Source organism: Sturnira hondurensis, unplaced genomic scaffold (genome assembly GCF_014824575.4).
Source record: "Sturnira hondurensis isolate 20B ecotype Veracruz unplaced genomic scaffold, ASM1482457v3 Scaffold0005279, whole genome shotgun sequence".
NCBI classification, from domain to species: domain Eukaryota; kingdom Metazoa; phylum Chordata; class Mammalia; order Chiroptera; family Phyllostomidae; genus Sturnira; species Sturnira hondurensis.
Genome location: NW_028077910.1, coordinates 17,905,991 through 17,928,767, shown reverse-complemented (window position 1 = coordinate 17,928,767; position 22,777 = coordinate 17,905,991). Strand labels below are relative to the sequence as shown.

Below are 22,777 nucleotides of genomic sequence, written 5' to 3'. Positions count from 1 at the left end.
GCGATGGCATTGGCCCACTTCTTCAAGGGCGGACAGCTACAGTCTTCCACATATGCCAATTTCTTTGAGGAGAATTGTCTTTAGCATTTACTTCCAGACATTTTTGGCATAAAAGAGAAAGGGGGTGCCCCACAGCAAAGCAGTGTCTGCAGGCCCTTCATGTGCCATTAAGAGTACATTTACCTTGAGCCATGAACTTTTACCTCTAAACTAAGTAAGAAGACATGCAGCTTTATCCCGTATAGAGATTTATTACAGTTTTATTCTATCTGAAAACCTACTCAGCAATTCCTGCGGCATTGTCATTTTATCTTCATGAAGTGGTAGTATCAGGCTGTCGGGGGGTGTGAAAATCCTTGTATTCTTAAGTGTATAACCTGGATCAAGAGAACCACAAACTTGGAAAGGCAGCATTCGCATCTGCAGAAGGCGACAGACTCCTCGGGCAGGGGGCCTGACACTACTCATTGCATCCCTCACGGCAGAATAATTTCTAGTATTTTATACAGGCGCCAGCCAATATTAAGGAGTTGTCTGAGTTCCTGTGAGATGGACATGTTTCACACACTCACAGATACACCCCCCCCCACCCCCCGCAAACTCATAAACACTGAGAAGGTCTTTGACATCCCCCTGTGTTTAAAATGGACCCGGCAACCACTTTCTGACTCAACAATTTTAGGAGCCTTACATGTCAGTCAAGGCAAGATTCTGCCCAAGGTTCGTGTGCCGGCAATCTGTGTTCACGCTGATTTCCCACAGTCCAGTCCTCTTGAGACGGCCGCTGACGTAAGCGGAAAGGTGCCTGGCTAACCTCATGTGATTATCGCAGTCTAATGCAGCTAAACTGAACCCATGCTATAATTTAACACGACATTACATATATATCTCCAATCAATGGACTGATATTGTGACTCATTTTATAATCAACAATTATTTTGACTTTGATCTCCACCCCTGAATGGCTATTGTTACTCTTAGGTGAAAAGGATTATTAGTTTTGTGTGGCCCTTAGTACTACTTTGTGTACATGGTCATACCTGTAACTGGCACTGTGAGAATTGGAGGATAATAAGATTGTTTATAAGGAAATATCTCCACAGTTCCATATGAAATGTTCTGAGCTTCAAAGGATTTATAGAAGTGGAAACAATAGCCTTTGGAGAGTGGTTTCTCCCTAATTATCTGCCTCACAGCACAGCTAAAATCAACGTGATGGCTTTGGAAGTCTGATACACTGGGGACTGGCTGCCCGGTGTTTTGGTTCTTCTAAGACTGCCTGCAATCCAAGAAGCCTGAACAAAACAGCCAAACTAGGTGTGATACTGAGGCTGGGCACGAATGAATTCGAACAAACCTTTCCAATGTTTATACGGAGGTTTACTGCAGACTTCAAACTGTATGAGTCTAGCTTCTGCAAGAAATGCCACACCAGCCAGGTCGTCTGTACAAGAGACAGCCATCTACCACCAGGCAAAAAAAACAATAACTCTGGAAGAAGATGACCCAGGGAACACTAGCTCGTGGCCCAATACTTCAGAGAAAGGTCTCTCTCTCCTGCACAGGTCACCCCTGTGCTACCAGAAAAGGGGTGTTTACGTGCTAGTTCTGAGGATGCAGCACAGGCCATTATGCCTGACCCGCATACCATTTTTTAAAAAATTAATACACAGCATTTTCAATACATATATTTGACATTTAAAAGTAGAAGTTTTCAGAATCTCCTGAAACATTGGAAGATCAGATCAGATTAGTCTTAAATTTTCACAACCCAAAATCTTGCTCCAGGTGAGTAGCAGCTTTCTGCTTCAGAGGGGCATTTGTTTCCAGATCCTTAGTTTCTCCCCGACCCGACCGGCTTCACTCTTCTCTCACCTGGACCCCGCAGGCACGGGGTTTAGACCCCATGATGTAGCTGAAAGGACGATGGAGGAAGAAGGACATGTTTCAGAAATGAATGGTTCAGATTTAGGCTCTACAATTGACCAGTTTCTTAGGCAAACTTTCAGAACAGTATCTACGGCATCTTTGAAAGTCCCAGGATATAGAGAATTTCAGTCATGAGAACATACATGAATTTAAAACATATAGATGACTTTGTTATATGGAAAACAATAAAAGAGAACTTACATCTAAATTTTATTTAGTTTAATAGTACTGTTTCCAGGACCCAATGAAACAAATATATTCACTAGCTAAGGATAAATACATGTCTATTTATCTGATCTTGAGGTGAAGGAGAGGGGAAGTATTGGCTAACCAGAAAGCCAAGGTCTTCTCTTGGAAGGAAAAAAAACAGAAATGACATTTCCTTTTCTAAACCTTTGTTTGATGAAGAAATCAGTAACACTTGCTTTAGTTACAACTTTTTTATGCATACATTTTTAATAGTGCTAGTAGAACAGATTAACATATCCTGATATTTGGGCAATTGATTTTATAATCACAGTAAAACAACTTTTCAACTGAATGGTTCATAGTATTTTGAGACTTAAACTCACCTTCAGAAAATAAAGTGTATGAATGATGAAGCAAAAAATATAGCTAATTGACAAATTAATAAATATCTTTTAAATTGAGCACTCACTAATTTTTAGGCCTTGTCCTACATGCTTGGAATTGGGTGCAAAATTTTTATATGTTAATAAATTTAACTATTAATAGGAATTTCAGCCTGATGGCAAGTGTCTTGGTTTGACTGTCCAAAGGAAAATAATTCTAATACTGTGTTTGGAGCAAGATTCAATATGTGGGTCATTCAAATCTTTGGCTAGTTTGATTTGGTGTTCTTTTACCTTAATTTCTAGTAAGAGCATTACAACCCCTTATCAACTATCAAATTTATAATATTAGAACTTAAAAGATATCAAAACAGTTAAAGCTATAGACAACATCAAGAACAAAATATTAGCTGCAATGAAGACATATCTTTTTCATGGTGGTTTTATGTAAGTGGTATAATATTTTAAATCTTTTTGCTTTAATTGTTATTACAATAAGTTTTATCTGCCGTTGAGGGTGTTTGAAATGTTCTAAGACAACTACAAGAAACATGTTGTATCCAATTTTAATTGTCTAGAGATTTTTTATCAATAAAATCAATAGGCAGGTAATGCTGACGCGCTCAAGAAAATTTGGTTTTTGATGTTTCGTTCGTTTGGTCTGAACTTCAGGGAGGTCTTTCAATATGACTCTGGATTTGCTTCTTGCAGCTCTGCTGTCTATAAAGTACTGAGTTAAGATAACAGTGGAGCGTTGATTGGTTCACGCAGTATCAAGCAGATTATACTCAGGTATCAGAAGTGGTGAGTTTTGTCTGCATTCATTTGGCCTCTTCTAAAGGAGGGTTACTTGGAATGGACAAGGTTGGGTGAGGAACGCTAAAGGTCCATACAGGCTTCCATTTCATCTTTATTTTTTAATAGTTTATTTTTATTGTGTTTTTTCTACTTACAACTTTTTTTTGCCCCAAAGCCAAGCAAGAGTCCTGTGATTTTGGATCAAAAAAAAGTATATTTTATGCTAGTTTCGCTGCCTCTCCATACTTTGATTTCAAGTGGCAGCTGTCTTGGATTTGTTCGTGCATATATTTCTTAACTCAGTGCTAAGTGAAATCAAATGAGGAAATAAAGGCAAATCATTGTGGAAAGATCTGAAAGCCTGTGTAAGTCTTTTAACCTTCTTATATACCTCACTTTGATTTCCTAGAGTCTAGCTCAAAGCAAAGAATTTTACTGCACTACACATTTTTTGAATTTTTATTTGTTGATTTTAGAAAGAGAAAGAAAGGGAAAGAGAGAAAGCCTTTGATTTGTTTCTCCACTTATTTATACATTCATTGGTTGGTTCTTCTATGTACCTTGACAGGGGATTGAACCTACAACCTTGGCATATCAGAACAACACTAACCAACTGAGCTACTCAATCAGGCTGTACAATACATTTTTACTTTCTTTTACACGCTCAAGTTTATATATATCTACAAATATGTAATTCCAACAGCAATCAGAATTAAAGTCACCATTTACACATCCTTTTCTTGAGAATAGACTTGTAACAGATTTTTTTAATTTAATTTATCTTTAGAAAAGAAGGGAAGGAGAGAGGGAGAGAAATATCAATGTATGGTTGCTTCTCGTGTGTCCCCTGCTGGGAACTGGCCTGCAACCCAGGCATGTGCCCTGACTGGGAATTGAACATTGATCTTTTGCTTCACAGGCCCATGCTCAATCCACTGAGCTACAGCAGCCAGGGCTCGTAACAGATTTTTTTAAGTTTTATTGACTACAGTAAAGGTTGTAGACAAACATGTTCTCTTTCAGCGGGCAATATTCTTTTAATATAAATTTCACTCTCCATTTGTTCACACAATTGTTACTATTCTCTAATTTCTTGCATTGGTTTTGCATCTCTCATTTTTGCTACCTGGCTGTCACTAAAGCCTGTGGGTTTTCAATCCCTGAATTATCAATGAATGTGCCAACATGTCATTCACCACAATTAAATTAGAGCCAGACTCAGAAAGAGAACAAAAATTCTTCTGTAATCTTTACTTTAAAAAAAAGTCACAGATCTTCAGAAACACACTGTGTTGGATTGTTGATTGACAGACGCCCAAGTTGAGATGGTATTTCAGGGAAAAGGTAAAGAGGCGGGTTGGAGACGGTGTTTCTCAAACGCGAGCACTCGCACATCAGAATTGCCTAGAGGACTTATTAAAACACCAGTGCTCTCCCCTCCTCCAACGTTTCTAACATGTTTCTAGGTGATACTGATGCAACTCTTCCAGGGACCAAATTTTGAGAACTAGCTGAGTTGAGAAATACCCAGAGACTTGAAATAGTTGTAAAAGAAAGTAAAACTGTCCAATTTATTTTTCAACTCACACGCACACACAGAGCCTTTTTCTCTACTAAATGATTAAAATTTCTTCCGATAGAACTGAGTGAGGCGGTAAAGATAATGAATTACTGGAAAGGAATAACTAATATTTGGAAGGATGCAGAGAGGTGGGTTAGAAGGTGGTGTGAGGTTCAACCTTTGCCAACAGAGTACACTGATTTGAGAAATACCAATCTCTAACTAGGCAACACCAAACAACAATGTGGTTTTAGACACTTCTTTGCTGAGATAACGCATACTACACAGGTCTGTGGTCTGGTTGTTAAAAAAAGAAATCATTACCAATTTGCTAGGAAAACAAAGAACCCTTGTTACGTTCTTGTATCAGTGATGAACGAACCAGACATGAAAAAAAGTAGAGTGCACTGAGCAGGTTTGTCGGGAATGACGCAACAAGGCAGCTATGTCGGGGGATCACCAGGCTTGTTTTCATCACCCTGCGAGTCCTTCTCCTGTAGACAGTCACCAGCTCGTGCACCATCTGTCCCAAGGACAGAAGAATTCCAACAGATTTTCCAGGGCCAAATACTGAGTCAGACTTTTCTTTTACTGTTACTTTAGTCTAAGATGATTAATCAGCAGGGCATTAATGCATTTACTACCTGGGATATGGCTTTCTCCTTTAAAAAAAATTCCATAACGGTTAAGCAGAATTACTTCAGGCAGTGAGTTTCAATGCTTCTCAGTAGCTAAATTTCTTAATATGACATCAAAGAAAACTCAGCTATGGCTTCAAAATGTAACACTGAGCTCTGCCCACACTTGACCCTGGGTCTGCTTTCCTTGAGATAATGCATCACAAAGCCTGGCTTTCCGCTTTAACTCCCCTTCACTTCCATTCCCTGGCATGGTGGCACGACACACCACTTTTTTTCTCAGAAGTTTTCCTTGTCACTATCTGAGGCCAGAAAGTTACAAAGATTAATGAGTTGTCACTGAAGTTATTATATTTAAACCTCTTTGGATTTCTGGATGGTAGTCACCACTGAAATGTCCAGTTTTATTTTTCCTCTTTTATCTAAAGTGAACTTTAATATAGAGTGGCTTTTTTTTATATTTCAAGACCAGTCTTCTAAAGGGTAACTTCTGAGGGTGTTTTTTGCATTATATATAAATCCCAGGACGGTGAAGCAACGTTCCTAAACTTGAAAACATTTTCGGTCAGCACTTTCTAGAGCCACGTACCAGACAAACCCGTCACGCTTTCAGAGCTCCCACATTGCCTTTACTGTATAGCTTCTTCAGTGGATATGCAATCAAGATTGGCAGGAAAATAAATACATCAGCCTCGGCCTCCGGTCCAAGAAGATGAAGAAGCAGGAGGAGGAGGAGGAGGACTAATGAGCGTTTCCCACCAAGCAGAGCAGTTCAGAGAGCTTTAGCGATGTGAATATATGTGGCGATGGGATATAAAAATGTAAGCACTATAGATGTGGGCAACAGCGTAAATTAGACCTAAATCATTTACTGTAGGAGTACTGTTCATCAGGCTCAAAAAATACGCACTGCCCTCGCTCTGTTCATCGGGCTTGAAAAACATGCACTGTGAGATGGCGTGTGTTGTAGCAGAAAGACTGTACAACATAACAGTAATAATCTTCAGGCTCAAAAGGAGACTGCCTGAGTTCAAGTTCACTAAAGGAGACTGGCTGAGTTCAAGTTCACTAAACCTGTTCCTCATCTTCACACATACATAACAGTCACACCTACTCAGAGGGTCATCATGAAGATTCAATGAGCTAACACACGCAAACTGCTTAGAACGGTACCTGCCATGTGCTTCAGAGCCCTGGGCCAGGAATCGAAGTTCTGCAGAGCTGGTGACCAGCTGTGAGAATGGGGGCGAGTTTGTTTTCATGAGTCTCATTTCACACATCCGGATGCACCTACCTTTCAGGGGAACCTAGCGAGATAATGCAGCATCAGAAAGCACTACTAAAATTAATCGGAGAGAGACATATTGTATGATTTCACTGATATGAGGAATCTAAAGAATGAAAGAAACAAAACTGGAAGAGACTCAGACACAAAGAGGGACCTGGTGGTTGCCAGAGGGGAGGGGAGTTGGGTGACTGGGATTTTGGAAGATGGGAGAAGGGTGGAGAAATGGGTGGAAAAAGTGAAGGGATTAAGAGGTACAAATTGGTAGTTACTACAGAATAGGCATGAGGGATGTCAAGTGCAGTCAATAATATTCTAATAACTATGTATGGAGTCACGTGGGTACTAGATTATGGGAATGATCACTTAATAAGTTATATAATGTCTAATCACTGGGTTATACACCTGAAAATAATATAATATTGCTTGCCAACTGTAATTAAAAAATAAAAAATCATTTAATTTTAAAAAGCTATGAAGTAATTGCAAATAAGTAAAGCCCAAATAGTAATAATAATATTGAACCAGTAGAGACAAAAAAGTTTTTATAACTATAACATATAAACTCTTTTGTAAATGCATTAAAATGATTTTAGGTTGATACCCACTAAATTACTAAGGGTAATTAGTAATTACCTCCAAGGGAGGGAGTAGAATTGAAGATAGGTGAATGAAATCTAAGCTTTTTACTTCATTCTATATTGGGAATTTTCAGGGAAAGAGGTTTATTACATATATATTGTTTAATGATAGTGTCTTCCTCACATGTTATTGTTATTAGCAAGAACTGCAAGCATCTAAAAACCCTTGATATCTAGGAAATATAGTTTTACTTCCAAGCACCTGTGTGAATATCTCTGTTCAGTACTTACAACATGAAAACTCTCAATTCAAGTTCCATACCTGCAGAGAAAGATTCAAGTTCCATACCATATAGAGAAAGATTTAATGTTTTATGTCCCTTCGCTTCTTGGAGGAGGTTCACATTGAGACAAAATTTAAAATCTGGAAGGAGGTAGTTGTATAAATGAAGGTGTTAAGAAGGGGGGTGGAGTATTTTAGGGCCAAGAGTAGTTCTTTTCCAAACAGAATGTGCAAAGATGGCTTAGAGCTAGAAACAAAAGCAGGCAGCCCAGATATACCTCACTAAGAACCTAAAGATCCATGATATAAAGATCCCTTTATGTCAAGAGACTATGTCAAGAGATCTTACAGGACTTAATTGTGGAAACCAAGAAGCATGAAAACTAAGTGTTGCCCGAAGAAACAAATGCCGTCATCAATCTTTTACACAGAGGTTGAAGATTTCTCTCCCCTGAAATTTGATGTACAATGTCTCACAGGATAGTTGAGGGTAGATCTTGGAATTTGTTGATCACAGAGTACAGTTGAAAAATAATTTGTAATTTGGAATCAAAACACATGCGTTCAATTTTTGGTTGTACCAATCACTAACGTCATAACCATGAATGAGTTTTAACATCTCTACTCCAGTTCCCATATGCGCAGCGTGGGAATGACAGTAACACCTACTGTACAACGTTGTTGGGTAGAACGCATAAGAAAGTGTGTAAGAAGTAATAAGGAATATTGTGATATTAATAATGACTAAAATGATCTCTTAAATTAGTTGAGCATTTAGTAAGCGCTAAATACTATACTAAGAGCTTCACACAGGGGGTGTATCTCATGTGGCTATTTGGTTGAAGGTGACATTCAGGCATTCATTCACTTATTCATTCATTCATTCCTTACATATCTATTGGACATCATCCTGTCATAGCTAGTGAATTCTACATTTTATACATTCTACTTTGAAAGAACTTACCACCTAGGGGACAATATAAAGGGAAAAAGATCTCACTTGGGAAAAACAAAGAACTCTACCTGTGTGCGTATGTGTGTACATGGAGGCATACGTGGTCAGAGATGGGAATGTTTAAAAAAGTGAATTCTAAAGTAGTGCTCTTCAAACTACTGATCAATCCACTGATTTTGAAATTAATTTGGTGGGCCGAGACTAGTATTTTGTTTTAAATTACCACTGACCCCACTTTTTTTTGCCCCAAAGGACTCTGAGAACGCAGTATGTAGTGAGATCCGGCGTGTTTGGGCTCCTGAGGGGCACCTAGACTAAAGCCTGCTTTTGTAAACCTGAGGAGCCTCCTGGGAGAGCTCATCTTTGTCGGGAAAGAAGGCAGCCTTCAGGGTTTTGACAATGATTGTGAATTCAGTGAGACAGAGGACACTTCAGTCTGTCTGGCCCTGTCCTGGATGTTCGTCTGGGTCCTTGAGAAAAGAGGGGAAGCCGAGCATAAAATTTTTTTAAATGTCTAATTCAGCTCTGAGGTACATTGCATCATAGCCAACACTGTTTTAGTACTTCACAAATAAGCAACTTGACCATAGACCATTGTACAAGCCCCAAAAGGGCTGGAATGGGAGAGATGGGGAGGAACAGGCATGGTCCACAGTGCCTGGGATAAACTTCTGGGTCCCGCAGAGGAAAGTGGTAACTTGAAGGAACAGACATATGTATAAGTCCACATGAGACCCTCCGGGTTACTCATCAAGAGGGAGACATGCGGCAGGAATGTCTAACTTCATGATATAAACCTGATCCTATGACTCCCCGTAGGCTACTGTGACCAGAAAAAAAAAAGGGTTGGTCATGGATACCATAGAGAGAATATTAAATAAAAAGAGAAGAGCAAAAGGCAAAAGGAAAAACAGAACTGGGTGAATCTGACTGCATGCTTGAAGAGGTGACCGTACTTCGACTCTGAAGCAGCCTAGCCATCTATCGTCAGGCTCGAAGGCAAGTATCTACCTTTAGCCGGACCGAAGAGGGATGTGCCCAATGCCTGCAATATCCTAATGAAATCATCATGCTTATTAGACTACAGGATTGCATTTTCTAACTTAAAATGCATTCTCTCCTGAGTATACTTTCACATGATAGGGATGAGAGAAAATGTATAAGGCTCTGGCTTAGTGACTTGGAGCATATCAATATGCAAATCAATAAAAAGCCTATTTCTATTTTCCCTTCACTTCTGGGCCAGTTTTACACAGCAGGTAATGTATAGCAACTCAAAACTGGTTTCTCCATGACCCTGTTTCTTTCAACATCAAGATTCCAATCGATATCTTATTTCCTTTAATATTCACAGGCACAGGCTCCAAGAAAGACCTTGGTCAGGTACATAATCTGTGTCATTTGGAATTGTAAATTTGTAAGTGCCTACGTGCCCAGTCCAAGGTAACTGCAAATGGACTTAATGCGAGGATAATGGCCAAAGTCTTAAACCCTGGAGTACTCTCAACCTTCCAAAACAACCTCAGCTCTGTGCCCACTCATGATTTGTTCAGACAATTTATAAGAAATTGCATGGCTATCTCCCTTTTGCAAACCAAGAAATCACTTTCGAAAGATAATGTAATGAAAGTGAAACATTCAAGCATCTCATTCCCTGGGAAATTACCAACTCATGATATTATTCTTATGTTCTTTTCTTTCCTCTGAAGAAATCCTAGGCTCATGTATATTTATGTTCTAAGTGGAACTTCTGTGTTTGTCCAAGAAAAGAAAAGGGGGAAGGGGCTGTCTGAGAAATAGCAATAAGCAAAAAAAATAAGGGTTTCGAGTACATAGAAATAGGAAATATTTTTTCAAGAATAAGAGAATTCAAGATTTATACTATCACAAGATCTACAGATGGATCTTATTTGAAAGCATCACTTCTGTCTGTGCACATGAATGTCTCCCCTAGGGTCCCATGCTCAACAGAATTTTCTCAGCTTCGCAGGCTTAGTACCTCATGAGCAGTAGTAGCCTTAGTTATTTCAAATTCAATTGGACTTTATCTCTTTTTCCCAGGTACAGAGTAATGAAAACCTTTTTTCGGGATGTTTGTGTATTTTATGTCCTAATACAGAGAACAGAGAAAGTAATAGTTCTCAGTTCTGACACAAGTGTATGCCTTGAGTGGGGGAAGGGCATAGAGCGCGGGCGTTGTGGTGATGAAAAGCTGGGCATCAGGCAGCGAAAAAACATTAAGAAACAGTTAACTCGTAATCTTCTCAAATAATTATATCTGCACTTTGATAGAATGTTAGCTGGAGATTTTGTTAATTTAAAAACAAATCAGATTCTGTATCTTGTGAAATCTATATGGAATTACCTACCTGAACCTGTAGTTCACAGATTACTAATCACTTCTTTGAGAATTCCAACCAAGCTTAAATTGTTCCAGTGACATCTCTAAAGTTCAAAGTTATATCATCAACATTGTGTAGTCAAGAATATGGTGAGGGGACGAAAAAAGAACAGGGTAAGGGGAAATAATGAATAACCTACTTGACACATACATATTGTTGTCTATTTTGAATTATATCTATGAGCCAGAAAGATGAGAAATGGATTCACTCATAAAAAGCTTACAGATTATTGGGGAAAATAAAACTCACATAGATGAAAATATTAGAGGCCAAATATTGTTATCTATCACTATATTTCATGTACTTAAAAGCATATTGGAATATTATATAACAGACATAATAAAGTGCTATTTTTGTTGCAGTAATAAACAGAGAAGTGGTTGGAACCCACCAAAACAAGCTGTCATAGATCAGTAACGATCCGTATCAGAGAGCAATGTCTAAACACACACACACACATACACATGTTATCAATATATGTGTTTTCTAAACTTCTGTGATAATAAAAATCACCCAGAGAACTGATTTGTTTAATAAACCTTCTCCAGGCCTATTGAAATGAGCCCTCCAGAAAAAAAGCTTGAGAATATGTATTTATAACAAATGACTCAGTTGATTTGGATCGGGTAGATTTAGAAAACATTACAGTCCTCAAAACAATTCTATAAAATTATTATCAGTTGTCTTTCCCAATTGAAAAATTAAGGTTAGAGAAGTTAATTAACGACTCAAAGAACTTCCAGGCTAGGATAAAATGGCCTGACGTCCCAAACTTTTGTCCTTTTCACTGCACTAAGATTTCCTGGTTCTCCGAGAAAATGATCAGATTGGATGTGGAAACAGAATTAAAATACTTACTGTAGAAACATTCATTTCTACGGCTGCTTAAAAATCAATGCTACAGCCATTTTAAAGTGCTAGAGAAAAGAATATTGAGCCCTTAAAATAAGGAACGTCTTTGTCAGGGGTAGAATGTAAAGATTTATGGGAACTCTGGGGTGGTTCGTGTTCCAGGGAAACGTTGTGCACACACTGGAACAAGAAATAAGGGATCCTGTATTGTCAAAGAACCACAGAAAAGGACCAGTACATGCAGAGAAACATGCTCCAGACTAAGGAAGGACATTGTTCTGACACACCTAAGGTGCAGGTTATCAGGGTGCTGTTTCCTCACTCTGCCTGTGTGAGAGACAAATTCCATGACCCTGATGTGTAAACAAAGCCAGAATACTGACAGGTGATGCTGAATTTGTCTCGGTAGAAAGAAGTAATAGACAAACTCGATCTTTAGCTAGGAAGAAGGCTAAAATATGAGGTGACACATTTAACTCCAAGTGAAACCAGAGCCAAGTTATGAAGAAGTCTCAAGGCTTCCGACAGTGAGAGCCGCTTAACCTGGGGTGTCTTTTCAATGGATTTCAGGAAAGAGCATCTTGATTATAGCATCTTATTTTTGTGTGAATGTCTTATCTGGAAAATCTACAGCATTCATGGCTTTCTCATCAAAGTCTATGGCACAAAAAGAGGTCAAATAAATAGAAAGATCATTTCTTTAATTAACTCAAACAGTTTAGAAGAAAAAAATAGCTGGTCTTAAAGCTCTAAAAAGCCTATGTAAGGATCAGGTGAGTCAACAGGAGTGACATCAGGAGTGCGCTGGCAAATGTTTAACAATTGGCTGTCCAGTGGGAAGAAGCTATAATTTGTAACACTTGTTAATTTTTGTGGTATAAATTAACCATTATGGCCAATTTCAAGCTACCAGTGAATTGTCAAGTAACACAAAATTCCTGAAAATTTAACCATCAGCTTTCACAAGCTTGTGGGAGCTAACTCCAACAGTCCTCTTAGTCAGGTTGTCCCTGTAGTTAGCTAGCTAATTATTAACAGAGGGAGCCAAGGGAATTAGACTTTGAGTTTGATAAAATGGGGAGCATAAGCCTGTCTGCTTAGCCGAGACGCTACAGCTTCACACCCCAGGGACTGCTGCCGGGGAGACTTAGGCCTCCAAGTGGACAGGAAAGCCTTCCTGGGGTGCTGCCAGCCTGGTACCAGATTCCCAGAAGGAGGAGGAGGGGAAATTTCTCTGCTGTGTACCTGCAGAGTGGAAACCAGACAAAATAACAAAACTTTTCAACATGAACAATAGAAGTCGAGATAGTGCAGGGAAAGGTGTTTCTGTTTGGTGTTGGTGAGAGCCAGGGTGACCACACTGAGGGGCAGAGCCTAGCCCAAGGAAAAATGGAAAGGCGATTAATAAGATAAAGGACATGGAACCCCAGTACATTCAAGAAAGGCATCGGTTGGGTGTAGGGCCTGACTCAAACCCAGAAAAAAATCAGAAAGTTGGGTTGGATGGTATGAATGGCACCTTGTTCTTTACCGAGAACCAATAAAATATATGGACGACTATCAGCAATCTGGTGGCAGTTGCTGTGAGAGCCTGCCTACCCTCTACATCCCTGAGGGTGTATAATTCTCTTAACCCAATAAAATCTCCCCATCATGTTTTAACTACTACATGCATGTGCCACTTGAAATTCTTTTCTGTCGACACAGCAAAAGAGCTGGTTTTGACTGGCAACAAGGTGAATTAGTTCTCCTCAGGCCTGGAGACAACTAAAACTAGGTGAAGTCACTAACGAAAATAACTGAGCCTGATTTTGTGTACACTGCATGTTAAAATTTTATAAATACTGCTTTAAGTAAACCTTTTCAAGCATCCTTCATCAAATGTTTAACCAAATTTGAAATGTAAAAATCAATGAATAAAGCCAAAGCTCTCTCTAATATTTTGAATAAAGAGATTAATTTCTGTGAACAGATAATAGAATAGAAAAGAATGCTGAAGTTCTAAGGAAGAAATCAGGTCCCTTTTTATCTTAGTCCATTCAGACTGCTAGAACAAAATACCACAGACCAGGCACCTATAAACAACAAATATTTGTTGCCCCTGGTCCTGGGGCTGTAAGTCCAGGATCGGGGTGCGGTGTGGTCAGATTCTAGCGCACACCCTCTTCCAGGCGGCAGACTTCTGGTTGTATCCTCCCCAAGAATAACGGCTGGGGAGCTCTGCCCACTCTCTTTTATAAGGACATTGATCTCATTCACGGAGGCTCCAGACACAGGACCTAATTCACCTCCTAACATTCCCCCTTCTTCCTGATATGGCTACATCATATTTGGGGGATTAGGGTATTAAACATATGCATTTGGGGGAAAACAGACATTCAGACAATAATACTTTAAGGACAGTGGTTTTCCAAATATAGATCATGGGTCAGCAGCAGCCTCACCAGAAACCATGTTAGAAATGAAAGTCTTAGGCCTTCACCCCAGACGTCCTAAATCAGAAACCCTGAGAGAGAAGCCCAATAACCTGTGTTTTAACAGGTCCTCCAGGCGACATGGACATGCTCTGAGGTCTGAGAAGCTTGACTCTAAAACTAGGGCTCCCCGATTTCAGTGTGCAGGGAATCCCCAGGGAAACACGTGACCCCGCAGGTCCCCGGCCCAGGACACACCTACTCCATCAGTATCTCCAGGGAGAAGCTTCAGAAACAGTTTTAGGTTTTATTTCATGTTATTTTAGTCTGTGTTTATTTATTTGCATTTTTGTAATTCGCAACTCAGAGCCATTGGGAGGAAGAGAGAAACTCACTTCTTACAAAATTTATTAAATATGTACAAGGGTGGAAAAAAGAGTATGGTGGGGCCCTGGCTGGCGTAGCTCAGTGGTTTGAGCGCGGGCCTGCGAACCAGACGATAGCAGTTTGATTCCCAGTCAGGGCACATGCCTGTGTTGCAGGCCAGTTCCTTGCAGGCTAACTACCAGCACGGAAGGCACAAACGGCAACCATACATTGATGTTTCTCTCCCTCTCTCCTTCCCCTCTAAAAATAAATAAATAAATAAAATCTTTAAAAAAAAAGAGTATAATGAATTTTTGTGGAAGTACCCCTTAGTTTAAACAAATATCTGCATTTTGCCTGTCTTATTTCATATCCCCTTAATTTTTTTAGTTTGTTTTCTGGGGGGAAACTTTAAGGCAATTTCTAGACATTATATAATTTCATCAGTATATTTCAGTATGTATCTAACAGATAAGAGCCCTTTCTTTTCCATTGACAACTATTATTGTAATGCACAAAATTAACGTCAATTTTGTAACTCCATTCCAGAAACACAAAAGTGGTTTCAGTAGTTAGTCCGGACATCACATTTGTTTGTTGTCCTTTGAAATCTCTTACTCTGTAGCACTCTTTCCCTCACCATTCCACTTGTCCTTTTTCCTCGTGCTAGCTCGGTATTTTACTTTTCTTGAATTTATTGGGGTAACAGTTAATAAAATAATGTAGGTTTTTAAGTGTACAATTCTATAACACATTATCTTTATATTGTATTGTGAAACCACAAAAGCCTAGAAGAAAATCTAGGCCATAAAACCTCAGACATTTCTCATGTCAATATTTTTTCTGATATACCTCCTTGGACAAGGCAAACAACAGAAAAATAAACTAATGGGACTACATCAACCTAAAAACCTTTTGCACAACACAGGAAACCATCAACAAAATAAAAAGCCCAGGGAACGGGGGAACATATTCCCCATTTCACTTCTTAATGCAAGGTAGTTGTTAAAAACTGGGTTATGTGTCCTTTGTAATTTTAAACTCTGTGGACTTGGCTGAAGGTGTCCTTCCGATTTTGTTTAGAGAAGCCTGGAAGAAATATCTAGAAACTTGTTTCACCGGGGTTCACTTGTTTTGGCAAGAACACTTCACAGGGAGCATTGGGCATTTTCTAACCTCCCCAAGCAAGAGGCTCACACTGGCTGTTCATCCCACTTTGGGTGATGTCATCAATGGGTTCGGCTCTCATCAAATTGATGGGCCGAGTATAAAACTCCCCCATTGACAATTAACCTAGTTGTTCAAACACCCATTAATAATTGTTGACAAGATTAATTATTTCATTAAGGTTTGCAAATTAACAGTTTTCTATATTATCTTTCCTATGTATTTCAGCTAGAATACTCCTATAGGGAAGAAGTGTCAAAATTTATTCAGTTGTCTGAAAGTAGTTTATTCAAGAAAAACAAGATTCTTTACATCTACTTACAAATTTTACTGTAACTAATTGCTTCCTTAGCAACCTCCAAATGTAACATTGAGGATTTTATTTACTTATTTTCATTTTGTACTACAGAGTCATGGGTATTTATACATTTTATGTATTTTGATCCTTTGTAGCATTATGGAGTCAATTATGCAGTCATGGGTATTTATACATTTTATGTATTTTGATCCTTTGTAGCATTATAGTTTTTGATGTTGAAACTACCACAGCTTTGTCCAAAGAAGTCTTTAATAGGTTCTTTAATTTCTGGAACAAGAGGATGTCCCAGAATCATCTTGCACATTTCCTGCTCCCAGCTAGGGCAGGGACCCTGGATCCTCTGGGTGGACCCTGAGATTTAAAGACCACAACGAAGGTACGAGGGTGCTCCTCCTTATTAGTCTTTTCCAGTGGGTGGCATTAAGACACTTTGAATTCTAGAAGAAGGAAATTAATTATGAGTTCATACTGCTATCTGCAGTCCAAAAGGCAAGATTACCTGCTATTTACTTGACTTCTTGTTGCTGATGATATGAATTTCAAACTAAAAATACCATATTACTTCTAACAAAAAGACTACTGAGCATGGCTAAGATTTCTATCCCATGAGAGAATTGTACAGTCAGAAATACTGTTTTAAGGTCACTTGAAAGAATTTTTTTCTTTGTTCAGTTATGCCACAAACTTGAGATAGTATCAGATCTATTTGTTTCCGTTTGTTTTAAGTTGGGGGAATGACTTTTTTCTTTTTCTTTCTTTTTAATTCATAGTATACTAACATGATTTGAATAATGAAAACTATAAAAATAAGGTGCACTTAGAGATAGCCTCTACTGTGGTTTCTTGGTTACAGTATTTTAATATAAATGGGTATGTGTGCCTACCGGTCTAGCTTCCTCTTTTCTGACACAAAAGACAGCATACACTGTTCTGTACCTGTTTGTGTTTTTTACTTAGCACTTTGACCTGGACATGACGTCACATCAGTATACAGAGACCTGCTTTATTCCTTTCCACAGCTGCATTAAGTACCACTTTTTGTAGACAGACCATAGTTTTTTCAGTCAGACCTCTACTAAGGGACATTCGGCTTATGCCTAGATTTTTGTGATAACAAATTACGCCACAGTGAATCGAATTGTATGTATGCCATCTGGTATTTTTACCAGAGTCTCTATGGAAATTACAATATTCTTAGAAGAAAGACAGTGAGATAGCTAAATAGTCAAAAGCTAAATACATATGGAATTTTGGTAGATACTGAGTACCAAACACTCCTAAAATGGTGGCCTATATTGAATTCCTAAAGACAGTATAAGAGTTTCTTTCTCCACAGCCTAACCAACACACACATTGTCCAATGTCTTTACTTTGCTCCCATCCAGTAGGTGAGCAATGGTTCTGCGGTGCAGTTTTAATTACTGTTCCCTTATCCCGAGCGAGTGGTTAAGGGACAAGTTCACATTTACATTTTGTTTTCCACAGTCTGTCTTTTCTTATCTCTAGCTCATTTGAAGTGGCCAAAAAAATTTTATTGTAACTGAATCTACCAAACTTATTCTTATTGCTTCTATATTTTTAGTCACAGTTAAGAACATTTTTCCTATTCCCAGGAAATATGGATGAAAAAATCATCCATATTTTATTAAAGTTCTTATTTATGCCCCAAATTAAACAAGTTTCTGAAAAGATCCTTACTTACACCAAAGTACCAGTTTACAAATCCAGGTTTATAAAGTGATGTCAAACACTGCAGTTATCTACAAGAGAAACATTTAATAATCTGTCATGTTTATAATTTCCTTAATTCTTCTGAATGATGCCAATCTGAAGTCTTCTTGCCTGCATAATAAAATGTTTTGTTAGTCAAACAGAAAAGAGTATTTCTGGACTAATGTATGCTCTTTATGAATAAACATAGTCATTATTAAGAACTTTACCTTTCTAAAAGAAGACAACATAAACCATTATGATGCAGCCCACAATCCATCCAATTAAGAGAAGAACAGGAATCAGAAGTTGTGATGATGTAGATTCTGCTTAAAAATGAACAAAGTAAAACAGATTCAGTAGGTCATTTTGGCATTGTATCTTCTGAATCAAGAGAATAAAAGAAATATGGTAATACTAAGGGACAAATACACTCTCTCATCATACCCAGACATGACTATTACATTTTCTACCACAGGTACATGTGACTCAGCTGGGTATTTGGAATAGAAGGCCTGTGTTCAATCATAGGTCTTCCTTTTACAGTCATGTGACCTTGGGCTATTCTGAGCTTGAACTTCCCTATTTGTAAAATCTGGGTAATGAAACTTGTGGTATCTACCTCCTGAAGCTGTTGCATGGATCAAATGATGTCACATATGAGCAGGGGCTTTGTAAACTCTGACCACTGTGTGTGTGTTTAGGGTAGGTGGCACACATTCATGTCTGTGTTCACTAGTACAGAGAGCAGCTGTTCACATATGCAAGACAGAAAATGGCTCTGGCACAATTCCTACTGAACTAAGTAACAACCGTGACAGAGAGAGGTATTGAAATTGTTCTTGGCCTTGATAGCTAACTTTACTGTTAACTGTCATAGGGGGAAAACATTATATTTTATATAATCATTCTCAACAAGAGAAGAGAAATTTGAGTGTTTTAACTGCTCACTATTGCAATCAACACTGACCCAAAACACATACAAAAGACATTATATAATGATCCCTCCTTTGTTTCCTATCTGTACCCTGATGTGCAAAAAGTAATCTTAAAAGTATCTCTTTTAAAATATTCTCTGCATCTCAATCTTATTGTTTCAAACACACACATGTCACTGAAAAGGATTCAAAAACAGCACAGAAATATGCAATTAAGATTATGTGTTAAGGACTCAGATATAACCTTAATTGAAAAACACAATTAGATCTTATGGCATCAACTAACAAAGGAAATACATAGTCTTAACAATCGCATTTCTATTACCATGCTCACCACTTTAAAATGTGGAGCTTGTTAAATACTGGTAAAATAAAAATCATCTGGAAACTTCTAAAGACACTTCTAAAATTAGAAGACATACTTATCAAAGCAAATTTTCTGAAGTGAAAATGCATAGTAATAGTTTAAATCTATGTTTCCAGAAATGCTGGACTCTCTCTTAATGCTCAAAAATTAAATAGGCTTTCCTCCTTTCTCCACCTTCCCATGACCTTGAGCAAAGCATTAACCACTACATGAAAACTCCTCTCTTTTCCTGCGGTGTGGTATTGCTTTAAGGATAAAGTGAACATTATGACATACCCTTTACTCTCATTTGGATGAAAGCCTTTTTAGGAATTAAGGTACCATGAGAGTGGAAGTACAGAATAGTAATTTTTTTGAGCTATTCATATATGTGGTGTAGTTTCTTTTCCCAATTTCAAAGGACTAAAAAAATTAATAGATATTTTAATTTAGTGTTAAAAATATTGTATACAAGCTTATTTTTACACAGTTCTAAAACGTGCATTAAAAATTCTTAAAACATATGTATCATTATTTATTATTCCTTATAAACCAATACAATTGACTGTGTATTTTAACATTCAAAGTATAAGTGCATTTGTGTTCTTTTAACACTAACATTTTAAGTTTTGCCAAAATCTATACCATTGTTTTGAAGTAGTAGCATATAGGAACTTTGCAAATGTCACTTACATTAATAGCACAAATAAGCACAAAGCCTCTTTTAAAATAAGACCATTTTCAAACTGCTTCTTCCTTGGTCCAGTCCTGAGCATGCTCAAGTATGTAGTTACACCTAGAAGTCTTCTTAAGGTCACTGTGCTCCAGAACAAGACTGTCCAAGTTCAAAAGGTGGTACCATCACCTTCTAAGTGTGTGAGTGCAGGCAAGTTACAGAGTTTTGCTATGTTTCAGCTTCCTTATCTGTGCAGAAGGAAACATGGTGAGGCTGCATAGCTCACGAGATTGCGGTCAGGGTTAAAAGCAACAATTCCTGTAGGCATTTAAAACCTGTTTCTTGGACACAGTGTATTCAGCCCATTTCTCAGATTAGTGTTAATCATTTTTCTTAAATATAAAAAATATTTAAAACCTAGAAAAAGAGGGAATTCAGATGCAAAGCATATTAGAGGTGACTAGGCCCACTTTGTTTATTTTCATTTTAGAACTAGAAGACAGGCTCAGAGAGGTTGAAGGACTTCCTCCAACTCATGTGGCTATTTTAAATCTCCTTAATTCCGGTGTGGTATGCCACCATACCTTAAGTCTAGTACAACACCAGAGAGTAACTGACCTCTAACTCATGTTACAAAACAAAGGTGAACAAATTCAGCTCTCTCATTTGTTGGATCCTTTTGATATTGTTCAGAATGCACAGACACGTTCCTTACACTGCACACCTAGTGCACTTTTTGTGGTCACACTAACATATACGGTTAACACTCCTTTAACAGAAATACCACATTCATCAAAGTAATTGAGTAACACTAAATACTGGGGAATGTAAAAATAGACCAACAAGCCTGGGTCTTTTTTTGCCAAGAGAGTCTTATGCTTAAATCTTACCTTTTTCAGCCATTCTTCCTGTTGTTGGGTGGTTTGGTCAGAGCCAGGCTTACCTCTTTGTTATTGTTTTCCAGCGTCGCTTTGACCTTTAAATAGAGAGATTATCTGAAGAGGGCAGCAGCTGCCCCTCTCCTGGCTGCCAATTGTCTGCAGGGTGATGTAAGATGTTGGAAAGCAGAGCTCCTCTGGCTCCTATTATCCTGTTAGGCTGGAGGGAAAGGGGGCTACATGGCCTCAGTGAGTAAATAGGCTGCATTATCCCAACCCAGACACACGCAGATTTTTCATTCACCCAATGCCTTCAGACCACATGAAGAACACATTCAGTGAAGGGGTGTACAGAAGGAAAATGGCATTGCAAGAGAGAAATTCTACCAAAGAGGGAGGGTGATATATTGGAAAGAAAGGATTTTGAAGTCGGATCTGGCCTCCACTTCTATCTCTGCTGTTTCTGTCACAAAGGCCAAATTGCTGAACCTGGGCATCAGCTTCTTTAGTTTTAAAATCAGGATAGCAATACCCACCCACAGAAGAAATGCCATAAAAACAAAATGAAAAAGCTCTATGAACCAGAGACAGTTCTTTACTACATTACAAGATGCAAAAGATAAAACAAATTAAATGGCACCCCTTCAAATGAATGATTGTAAAAAAAAGAAATTTTAATATAAATGTGCTCAAAGCTAAAACAATAAAAGGCTGTGGTGTTGCCTAGAATTTTCAGAAAGCAGTCATAATCTTGTTATTTTTATCAGCAATAAAAGTAAGACATTTCATTTTTTAGAGTCCAACCTGGTTTATTATGTAACGTGACCTAGACTATGGTCTAGATTCTCATCGGAATAACTTTAATTTTTAGGTTTAGATGGAAAAGCTTTGCAAGATGAACCTGTGAGCAACTTTCCCCAAACGCCAAAGTGTGATTGAGGGTGTCCTCCTTCAGAACACAAGAGCGGCATGATCAAAGCCGTTTCCACAGAGCTCTAAAAATGATGGTTCTCCATCCTTCTAGAGATGGTTCTCCATCTCCTAGAGAATAAAAATCTGAAGTCCTTGTTAAGACACCTAAAAAGCCTTATCTCCACCTTTCCACTTGCAAGGATGCTTCAGTCCTGCTGAACTCCTTGCTGTTATATGACCTCAAGATAAGCCTCCCCATACATAGGTAAGGAGAACATTTGATTTTCTACATTAAGTCATTTGCTTATAGATTAGAGTGTGCTGCCTGGTAAACTGACAAGTTAGTTACCTCTAATCTTTACCTCTAATCTGGTAAATTTATTACATGTCATTTAAGCCAACTTATCATCTCTCTCAATTCATCCCTCCAACTTAATATTGAAACAAACAAACAAAAATGCTCGACTACACCAGGTAAGAAGAGAGACTGTGCCTATATCTGTGCAGTAAAATCCCTGGTGAGGAACGATATTGTTTTTTCAATATTAAACAATTATATATTGAACAAAGGTTAACTGAAGACAAGATAGAGACAGGGAAAATAAAAAATGGTGATTGATCCCACTTAAATACTGAAATTTTTAACTAAATGGGTTCAAATAAACACTTGTTCTTAAGGCAAAGGGTAGGGGGTTAGAGAAAGAGACAGAGAGTGAGGGAGAGAGAGAGATTCAAAAGAAATAGTGAGGTACTCTCTAAACAACAAACATACATTTATAGAGGATAAAACAATTTGTCTAAAATGAATGAAAATAAAAATATAAAATGCTTCTCTATTTTAAATACTTATTGCCATTTCAATTATTTTAAGCTTTTTCTTTTGATATGAAACGGACTATTATTAACATTATTGCTATCAAGTTGGATTTTGAGAAGAGATTACTTTATAATTCATCATTTATTTTACTTTATTTTTAATTTTCTATAGAAATAGAGAAGTGGAAGAAATTAATTCAATGAACATGAATTGCTCAGATCTCAGAAAAGGGTTCAATCTAGAATTTCATTTCCTTGGTATCCTATCAGTAAATTTTTTTAAGCTGTATAATAATTCTTAAGGAGAAAATGTTTTATTCATTAATAGACTGGTTTCACTTTGAACTCATAAACCCATTTTCTAATTTTCCTCTTAAGG

At 38.0% G+C, this 22,777-nt stretch overlaps 1 protein-coding gene across 2 annotated transcripts; it reads right to left on the bottom strand.

Annotated features, from left to right (window-relative positions):
* Nucleotides 1-1,673: 1,673 nt before the first annotated feature.
* On the bottom strand, nucleotides 1,674-20,967 carry STRIT1 (small transmembrane regulator of ion transport 1). 2 transcript variants are annotated; one of them, XM_037046712.1, is made up of 3 exons: nucleotides 20,683-20,956; nucleotides 18,063-18,161; nucleotides 1,674-1,915 (listed from the first exon to the last, which is right to left on the bottom strand). In XM_037046712.1, the coding sequence occupies exons 1-2, from the start codon at nucleotides 20,693-20,695 to the stop codon at nucleotides 18,067-18,069; spliced, it is 108 nt and encodes a 35-aa protein (XP_036902607.1). In that variant the 5' UTR covers nucleotides 20,696-20,956; the 3' UTR covers nucleotides 1,674-1,915; nucleotides 18,063-18,066. The 2 variants fall into 2 exon arrangements, with proteins under 2 accessions (XP_036902607.1, XP_036902608.1); XM_037046713.1 differs by lacking the exon at nucleotides 1,674-1,915 and adding an exon at nucleotides 16,140-17,964 and having other exon boundaries at nucleotides 20,683-20,967.
* Nucleotides 20,968-22,777: the final 1,810 nt, after the last annotated feature.